We start from the raw sequence: 9,531 nt of genomic DNA, 5'->3' as shown, positions 1-9,531 counted from the left end.
TAACCCCTTGAAACTAATATAACTGAACAATTTATATGATGAAATATGTAGATGTTTGATACCCTATCCTTAAGCCAATTTGAATGGTGCAACCGAATCATTTTTCATATTACACTAACAGAAGAATGAGGGCAACTTCTACTAATAGCCTACAAAAGAATCTTTTTTCATTCTTTCATAAATATGTGATACATAATAAATTAACAATAGTTTCCTACATGGTTTTAAAATATAATTCTCTAACCCAAGTTAAATCGAAGTGAATACGGAACCCATCAATTTCAGAATATAAAATAACTACATCCACAAAGTAAAGAACATGCTGGCAATGGTTCAGAGAATAAAAAATCATGAGAAGTACATAGTTGCTACCTGTAACAAAAGCACTTTCTTTAATCAGTGAATACTGGTCAAATTAAATAGTAGGGACTTGTCAAGGCTAATTGAACGAAAATGGCTTAGTGATATTTCTCTCCGAGAACATGAAAATAATGTGAACGGTTATGAGAATGACTAAGTTGGATGCAAAAAACTAAATCGTACAAAATGAACAACCGATCTTCAATTGTACCAACAAACATGCCCAACTTCCCTCTATGAAACGAAACAAAAATCCCAATCCATGAAAGTGTGAGTTTAGGGTTTCAATGTTCAAATGGAGGAAAATGTAACCTATTACTCAAACAAGATTATTTTTCTTTAAATTTATTGGTTTCTTCAAACTTTTATTCTTCCTCGCATTTGCTCCTAATGTGCTTACAATATGTCATTTTATCGGTTTAACATAATATCTTATCTCTTTTAATATATTGTTTTTAACATTTTTAGTTCTAGTTTAATTTTTTAAAAATAATTAATAATTAAAAATAACAACGTTGAATGATTGGGGGTATGGCACAACTTGTGCTCCATTCCTGATTAATGGTTTCAAGAAATTTCTTTTTGGCTTTCAATGTTTTCTAAAAATAATAATAAATTGCAATATAAATTATTTATCATAAATTTAAAATATAATTTACATGTTAAAAAATATTTATTTATTATAAAATTTAACTGTAATATAAATGCATATTTAGAAATATGTAATCACTATAAATTATAAATTTTAGTTGTATAAAACAAATATTACTAATAAGTTAAGAATAAATTCTTCCATAGTACTTAAGTTGAATTCTTGATAAAAATATTTTACTTATGTGAGCGAAATTCGAATCAATTAGAGCTTATTTTCTCTTATTAACAAGAGGATGATTACTACCAAAATAATAAGTTATTATTCTTTTAAAATAATAAATGCGTACTATTTGTATTTGCTTATAAATCAAATTTTGGTGAAGCGGGAAGGAGGGATTGAATTTGAGGGTTGGGCGAGGAATGGATTTGGGATGTTCAGACGCAAGCGTGTGGAAGGAAGCACTCTCTTTATACCCTTCTCGAATACAAACTCTCTCTGTGAAAAAGAACAAACCCGATTTGGTTTCTCTGGATGACTTCTATTGCAACCAACTCCCTCTCCTCCTTCACCAGCGAAACCCTAACCCCTTCATCACCACTCCCGAGCTCTCCACCCTCATGCAATGGAAGCTCACGCGCGGCAAATGGAGGTCACTGCCCTACTTTCTCTTCTTTTTCCTTCCGCCACTGAATCAACCTCGTAACTTTATATGCTGTTTATTTGTTTATTTTGAATTTCAGGCCGCGTCTGTTGGATTTCGTGTCGTCCCTAGACGACGCCGTTGTGAAATCCGCTTCTCAGAAGGCGTTTCAGAGCCTTCCCGATGTATCCAAAGCCGTTTCCGAGCTCACTGTGTTGAAAGGCGTTGGTCCCGCCACCGCCTCTGCCGTTTTGGCTACCTTCGCCCCTCACTTAACCCCTTTCATGTCTGATGAGGTTAATTATTATTTTATTATTGTGTATGCTCACAAAAAAAGTACTAGTAGTAATATTGTAAATCTATGCTAAGTTTATTTATTGGTAAATGATCAATTTCATTCCTGAAAGTATAAAGAAGTACTGTCAATTTAGTCTCTAGAAGTAATAAAATGAGACAAAGGTCCTGAAAGTTCCTTTTTTGTAACTTTAGTCCTTAAACTACTTATCGTTGTTTAGGCCTCCGAAAGTATGCTAGTATTGTCATCGCCCAACATTTTGAATTTTGAATTAAAATGAGTGGCGAATTTCATTTTCAGGAATCTTTTTGTCATTTTATTACTTGTAGGGGCTAAATTGACATTGCCACACACTTTTAGAGACAAAATTAATCATTTATCCTTTTTTTTTTACTTTCATAATTACTATCTTAATGGAGAAAACTTTGCAGAGAGAGACAAAATTCATTTTTGTGATCCCTGCACACATGGAGATTTAGTCCCATGACATCCGGCTGTGGGAATATCTTGTTTCCAGCAAAAAAAAAGAAAATCTTAAAAGTCATACCAACTATAGTGTAATATTTTTTAACCAGGAACTAGGTGTAGTAACATTAGTCTTGAATTGAAGGAAATTAAATAATGTACCTGAAAGTGCAAATCTAACAATCACATTAGTCCAAAATATCTAAAAAAGTTGTATCATTCATACCAAAGTGATTCCTGGTTGGTATTATTTGTTTTTTATTGTAATGTAATTAACTGATTATTGGGCTGTACTACAGGCTATGGAGGCAGCTCTTGGAAGCTCAAAAGATTATTCACTGAAGCAATATATAAAATTTGTGGATAAGTTGCAGAGGAAAGCGGAGGTACTTTTCTATAGCTTTCAACGTGGGAGGATGAATGCTTGTGTTTTACATTTTAATATAGGAAGATGGGAATAGGTTGATTGTAAATATTTCGTTGATTTAAAGAATGGAATTACTATGCTGATAAAAATAATTTTTATTGATACAATTGAAATAAGTACTTTTGTTTCCAAAGGAGGCTGTGATACGAATAGTATATCATACGAGATTTTAAATTGCGATTTCAGTTTCAGTTTTGCCAGGAATCTTGATATTATAGAAATTGGTGGATAAATATGCATGATGTGGCCACAATTGTGGCTGTGACTTGGCCAGAGACCCCAAAAACCTTCAAATTACTATGGCATTGCGGACGATTTTGTTAATGCTACTGAATATTTTCTGATGTGTAATTTATTTTATGCTTTTTGCAGTAGTTAATGTATTTTCAGATTAAAGTACAATGTGTTAAACTATGTATTTAAGTTGGGCAGGTGGGTAATTCATCTGTTAAACTTCGTGTGCCAACACGTTTTTGTAGCCTTTATATTATCTCTCTTTTGGTTTTGATTTGGGCATCAGTTTTGGTGGCAAAGTGACAATCATGTTTTTGTTGAGTGACAATCTTTTGTCCTACAGTGCGAACTACAATTATAGGTGAAGCTACTATATCCCTTTCATGTCAGGAATTTGGCTTTGTTAATTTGCAGGAACTAAGTTCAGAAGGGGATTCCTTTACCCCATCTGATGTAGAAAGGGCTTTGTGGAGTTTTGCTGTTGGACAGTCATCAGGACCTCAAGCAGATCAGGACCCTAAGACCAAACCAAGCAGGAGCTCTAAAAGGAAGAGAAAAAATTGACATAGCAAGCAGACCAACAAATGAAATTGCAAGCAATATCTGTTCTTTTTGCAGTCTGCAAGTTTTATTCCCTCGTTATGTTGGGGGTTTGTCCTTCAATATTGGACAGTGCAAATTACTAATCGTTATCAGGTATTTTGGTTTCATGTTATGGCCAAATTAAAGTTTCCTGTTTTCTGCTAATATTTCTTTTTCTTGAAAATAGAATTTGATACTAACACAACTTGGTCGATAGTGTGTTCGGGTCAATGTTTGTAAAGTTGGTTTTGAATTAATTTGTTTTTGTAAATTAAAATTTAATTTTGAAAGAAAGTGATTTATGTTTAAATGTTTTTATTCTAAAAGTAAATTAGTAGTAAATCTCAGTATAAATTTTTTTTATCCCACGCAAAACTACCCAAAGTTATTTAAATTCAAAATCAATTTTAGAACTTAGATTCAATTTTTCAACATGAAATTAAACATTTGAACATTTATTGAAAATCGTATTAATTGATATTTTAATGTGATTTTGATTAATTCAATGTGAATCCAAATATATACATTTTCTAAGGGTGTGTTTGATTTAGAGGATAAAAATAAAAGAGAGATTTTTTAATTAAAATAGAATATAAAATGTGTGGTTTCAAAAAATATATATATAAAAATTCTTTTTTAATATTATTTCTCTCCCCTTTACCAAATACACCATAAAATCTGTCACGAGGAGAGAATGATAACAAAGAAAGTAATAGTTTAGATACTTCTTAAAGTAACCAGGTGACCTCTTGTGTTAATTTGCTTCATTTTCTCATAAGTGATTGCAAGTGATTGCGATATATGTTTGAATTTGTAGATTTCATCATATCTTCAAAGCATCTTGCCATAATAAAGGTTACTTGTATAGTTGTATTGAAATATAGGATACACAATAAATTATGAAGTAAAAAAAAACAATAAAGGTTATTTTTGGTAAAATTTACTGAAAAGTTTCTTAAAAATTGAAAAAAATAATTTATTAAATTATAAGTATTCAATAAAATTAATTAAAAAATATAAAATGATAGAAAGATATTAAAATCATAATACACTTAAAAAGAATAATTAAGAAATTAAATAAATATATTGATGATAAAAATGAAAAAATATAAAATATTAGAAACTAATATTTTAAACAATATTACTTCAAGTAACATTTTAAAAATTGTTTTTAAAAAAAACTTATTTATTAAACTTCATATAACATTTCAAAAAAAATCCTAAAAGCTATTAAAAGTCAAAAGTAATTATTGTTGAGGAAATTATTATTATTGGTAATTTAGATGGGTTTTCTTTCTTTAAGTTTCCCAAATTTAACTTAAATGGAAAAGTTCCAAAAATTTTCTGCATAAAGAAAGTCTCAGTCATGTGACATCAAGGCTTTGTTCATATTGTAAATTGTAACAACCTAAAAGAAGATAGCCAGCAGAGAGCAGTTATGTATTTGATAATAATAAGAACAAATTCCATGTTATTTTCGTTAACATTGTGCCTAAAAATGAGAACTAGTTCCAGCAGAGAGCAGCTTTGTTAATACCGTTACCATGTATAAAACGATGAATAGTCAACCACAATTCATTTTCATTGACCAAAACGTGCGTACTCCTCAGTCATAAATCATCGTTACCAAAAGGGAATGATTGTGCCCCAAGTAAAAGGCCAAAAACCCCATATAGACACATACAACAAACTTTGTATTTGTAGTTCTCTCTTTCTTCCTCTCCCTTAAAAGGCTTTGGAATTTACACACACAAAGTTGATAACCATGACCCTACCCTTATCTGACCGCAAGTCCCGGCGAAGCCCCAAAACATATCACCAAAACCTCATTTCCGATGCCGCCATCCAATGCGGCTCGTCGTTCTCCGGCGCGGTGTTCAACCTCTCGACCACCATCGTCGGTGCCGGCATCATGGCTCTTCCGGCCGCCGTCAAGCAACTGGGGCTAATTCCAGGCTTAGTCATGATTATTTTGTGTGCCATGTTAACGGAATCCTCCATTTCCATGCTCGTGCGGTTCACACGTGCGTCAAAATCCTCCACCTATTCTGGGGTTGTACGTGACGCTTTTGGTGGCCTTGGTCGGAACCTCTTGTTGCTTTGCATCATCGTAAACAACGTGGGCATGCTCGTTGTGTACATGGTCATTATCGGTAATTATAATTCTCATTGTTTTTTGCTTCATTGTTTTCATGGAAGGAATCAAATCATGTCGTAAATCGTTTGGAAATTGGAAGTGTCTCTTTTTTTTCTCTTTCTTTTATTTGAAAAGTTGATTTGAGAAAGAAAAAAAAATTGAAATCAATATTTGAGGTCAAATATTGACTTTATAGTTCCGACTTTAATATGTAGGCCCAAATAGATATGCCCACGCTAAAGTTAGACACTGGGCTGGAAATTAAATTGATGTAGGAAAGGATTGGGACATATTAGAAAAAGATTAATTCGAAAAAAATATAGATTTTTTTAAAAATAAATTATTAAAAAGGAGTGGTTGATTTGCAGAAAAATCAAAGGTTATATGATTTAATGAGGAAGTTTTATTATAGGTGTTTGAACTTTGAAGATTGAAGCAAACATTGACAAAAATTGTTGTGTTGTGACAGGTGATGTGTTCTCAGGATCATGGTCAGAAGGAGTGCACTATTCAGGGGTTGTGGAAGAATGGTTTGGTCAACGTTGGTGGTCAACGCGCCCTGTTTTGTTGTTTCTCACAGCGATTCTGGTCTTGGTGCCTCTGGCATCATTCAGGCGTGTGGGTACGTCTGTTTCTTCCTTTCATGGCATTAATACGGAATAAGTTGGATTCGGATTTGTTCCAGTCAACAAATTGAAACAGATGAACGAAATTCAATTTGCTCATATTTTATCTTTATAAATCAAACAAACTTAAGTCCTCCAAACTTCATTCAATGGTATTTGTGAATGTGTGAAATTGCTCCCTAAGGACATGGTTTATAGTAGCTGAAATCCTATTTTACTTGGTGAAAAATGAGAACCATAAGCCATATTAAGGAGTAAGATAAAATAAGGTAGCAATCAAATAACGGATTAAATAAGTTTGGGTAAAATATGTTTTTGGTTCATACACTTTTAGCTAAACTTTATTTTTTTAATGTTTGTAGTTTTAAATGATCAATTTATTTCCTATATTTTAAAAAATAGGTGCATTTAGTTCTTAGACATTAATGACCGGGGAATCAAATGAGGATTATTTACTTTTTTAAAAAAAATACAAGAACTAATGATCGATTTGAAATTATAGAAATTAAAATTAAATTTGATTGAAAATAAAGGAACCAAAACATATTTTACAGAAACCTAGCCTAACCCACGTCAACCCAATCGAGTCAGGTCAAACAAGTTTTTTTGTTTTTTTTTCAGATTCTTGTATTTAGGAGTTCAACTCAACTTTAATTACTAGTGGTTGGGATAATGGGTTGGGCTCAAATGGCCCGTTTGTCTTCTAAAATAATTGTTTTTGGACTTTGTTCTCTAATTCTTGAAAAATATTTATTTTGTTCTAAAATTGAACTTTTGTTTTTTGGTGGTGCACATGATGTTGCATCCACAAATTAATAGTTTACATTCATGAAATAGTTATTGATTTGCCCTTCCCTTACCTCCACTGTATCAGATTCACTGAGATACACCTCAGCATTGTCAGTGGGGTTGGCTATTGTATTTGTGGTGATAACAGCAGGCATAGCAATTGTTAAGTTTATCGATGGAAGCATTGTGATGCCACGGTTAATGCCAAAATTCACAGGCCTGGAATCCTTTTGGAAGCTTTTCACAACTATCCCCATATTAGTATCTGCTTACATCTGTCATCATAATGGTAAGTGCCAAGTAGGGTGGTAGATTCTTAATATTGTCGCCAACTATTCACTTATTCAGTAAATAGTTATCAATCATTACATTGCAATAAAATGTGTATTTTAATCTTTACCATCCATATATGATTGTATCATGTATGGATCAGTTTTTATTTAGTTCTCATTTCTCACATAACAAGAGTTCTCACTTGATACACTCCCATTAACTGAGTCATGAAACTACAACCTAGGCTGGTGTACAATAGTAACCTTTTTCTTTAATATATTCTACCTGCTCATGTAAACTGAAAACTTGAATTCCAAAGCTGGTAGTTTAATTGGATATCTGATCTGAAGCTAAGTGTAATTAGTGCTTTTGATTATTAACCAACATTTCTTTTTCTAACTCCCTACAATGTATAACATGATTCAGTTTACCTTCTACACAAATCTTATATCCTTGCATGTTTTAATTCCAATGCAGTTCACCCTATTGAGAATGAACTCCAAGATCCTTCCCAAATGAAGGCCATAGTCCGGACATCGCTCTTACTATGCTCATCTGTGTACATAGCAACCAGCCTTTTTGGTTTTTTCTTATTTGGGGACAATACACTAGATGATATACTTGCCAACTTTGATGGGGATCTAGGAGTTCCTTATGGCTCATTTCTTACTGATATAGTTAGAGTGAGCTATGGCATTCACCTAATCCTTGTGTTCCCAATTGTGTTTTACTCGCTTCGCCTCAACATAGATGGTCTTATGTTTCCTCATGCCATTCCTCTTGCCTTTGACACCCAGAGATTCTATTTGGTGACCACAGTTCTCATGGCTTTTATCTTTGTTGGAGCCAATTTTGTTCCCAGCATCTGGGATGCCTTCCAATTCATAGGAGCCACAGCTGCAATTTCTGCTGGATACATTTTTCCAGCTGCTATTGCTCTTAGGTAAGTTAAAACAAGTCTCTGTTTAGATAAATTTCTTTATAAGCACATACAGGAGAAAAAGATAAGTTAAAAATACATTGAGTTTCTTCATACGCCAAAATCAATTTATGCATCTTAGCTTTTGGAGAAGTTAAATAAAAAAAACTTTTATGAAAGTATATAATTTGATTATAACTTGTAGGAAAAGTTCAATTCATTGTATCTTCTTATTTTCTTTTCTTACAACTTACAAGTGCTTATGAAAAAGTTTATTCAGCAGAATACAAGTATACTATGAAATTGAGAATGTGACATGTCCTGCATCTTCACCATGGTGTTCAATCCTCATACATATTATCATATTTAATTTTGTCATTATTACTCTGTGGCAGGGATACTCGTGGGGTTGCAACAAAGAAAGATAGGTTGTTATCTTGGTTTATGATACTTTTGGGTGTCTCATGTAGCACTGTGGCCATCTTTAGTGACTTGTATAGTGTCTACAACAGTAGTGAAGCAGAGGTAGCTGAAAAATGGGCTTGATGGTGTTGAGTGTAAGAGGATAATGTGTAGGGTTTGGGTTTAATAGATACAAAATTCTATGCAAACTAAACCCATTACATTACACAGTTATGACAATTTTGCTATAAAGTAGATTTTTACCTTAAATTGTTTTAAATATATTTTGAAATCTGTTCGTGATGATTACAAGATAAGAAAAGCATTTACTATTTTAGCTTATATCACAAAAGTTAGAGAGAAAAAGGGCATATACGTTATTTTTTCCCAAAGTTGATAAAATGGGGGGTAGACTAGCCTGGCCAATAAACTGCTTAGATAACAGGCTCGGGTGACATATTAAACTGCTTAAATACTATAATCGATGTAAATCAATATTAGTTAATAAGTTGAATCAATTTTTGTGAAATATTTGATGTAAATTATTATTATTATTATTATTAAATGTTCAACCAATTCGATCAATATTTTAACTGAGCCAATGACCATATCAATTTTAATAACAGTGGTAATTTATTATAGAAGTTTTATAAAAAGTTTATATATAAGTTATATAAATATTTTAATTTTTAGAACAAATTATATTGACTCTTGTGATTTCTTTGAAAATTCACTTGATATTCTTTTTTGCTTACTTTAACCTTTCTAATATAAAGAGTTTATTGTA

At 32.2% G+C, this 9,531-nt stretch overlaps 2 protein-coding genes across 2 annotated transcripts; both read left to right on the top strand.

The window, feature by feature from the left end:
- Nucleotides 1-1,339: 1,339 nt before the first annotated feature.
- On the top strand, nt 1,340-3,765 carry LOC114383503. Its single transcript, XM_028343183.1, has 4 exons — nt 1,340-1,604; nt 1,696-1,891; nt 2,655-2,741; nt 3,431-3,765. Exons 1-4 carry the CDS (start codon nt 1,375-1,377, stop codon nt 3,578-3,580), a joined length of 663 nt encoding a protein of 220 aa, XP_028198984.1. The 5' UTR covers nt 1,340-1,374; the 3' UTR covers nt 3,581-3,765.
- Nucleotides 3,766-4,917: 1,152 nt separating this feature from the next.
- Nucleotides 4,918-9,014, top strand: LOC114383502 (amino acid transporter AVT6A-like). Its single transcript, XM_028343182.1, has 5 exons — nt 4,918-5,751; nt 6,205-6,357; nt 7,236-7,439; nt 7,901-8,366; nt 8,738-9,014. Exons 1-5 carry the CDS (start codon nt 5,364-5,366, stop codon nt 8,886-8,888), a joined length of 1,362 nt encoding a protein of 453 aa, XP_028198983.1. The 5' UTR covers nt 4,918-5,363; the 3' UTR covers nt 8,889-9,014.
- The last annotated feature ends 517 nt before the right edge of the window (nt 9,015-9,531 follow it).

Source organism: Glycine soja, chromosome 14 (genome assembly GCF_004193775.1).
Source record: "Glycine soja cultivar W05 chromosome 14, ASM419377v2, whole genome shotgun sequence".
Taxonomy (NCBI): domain Eukaryota; kingdom Viridiplantae; phylum Streptophyta; class Magnoliopsida; order Fabales; family Fabaceae; genus Glycine; species Glycine soja.
This window is presented reverse-complemented; position numbering and strand designations above follow the sequence as displayed.

Excerpts from the sequence above, each read along its gene's own strand:
- LOC114383503 (XM_028343183.1), top strand. The coding sequence starts at position 1,375 with ATGGATTTGGGATGTTCAGACGCAAGCGTGTGGAAGGAAGCACTCTCT. Across the intron at positions 1,605-1,695 it reads CTCACGCGCGGCAAATGGAG|GCCGCGTCTGTTGGATTTCG; the intron begins GTCACTGCCCTA and ends TTTGAATTTCAG. Across the intron at positions 2,742-3,430 it reads AGTTGCAGAGGAAAGCGGAG|GAACTAAGTTCAGAAGGGGA; the intron begins GTACTTTTCTAT and ends GTTAATTTGCAG.
- LOC114383502 (XM_028343182.1), top strand. The coding sequence starts at position 5,364 with ATGACCCTACCCTTATCTGACCGCAAGTCCCGGCGAAGCCCCAAAACA. Across the intron at positions 6,358-7,235 it reads GGCATCATTCAGGCGTGTGG|ATTCACTGAGATACACCTCA; the intron begins GTACGTCTGTTT and ends CCACTGTATCAG. Across the intron at positions 8,367-8,737 it reads CCAGCTGCTATTGCTCTTAG|GGATACTCGTGGGGTTGCAA; the intron begins GTAAGTTAAAAC and ends ACTCTGTGGCAG.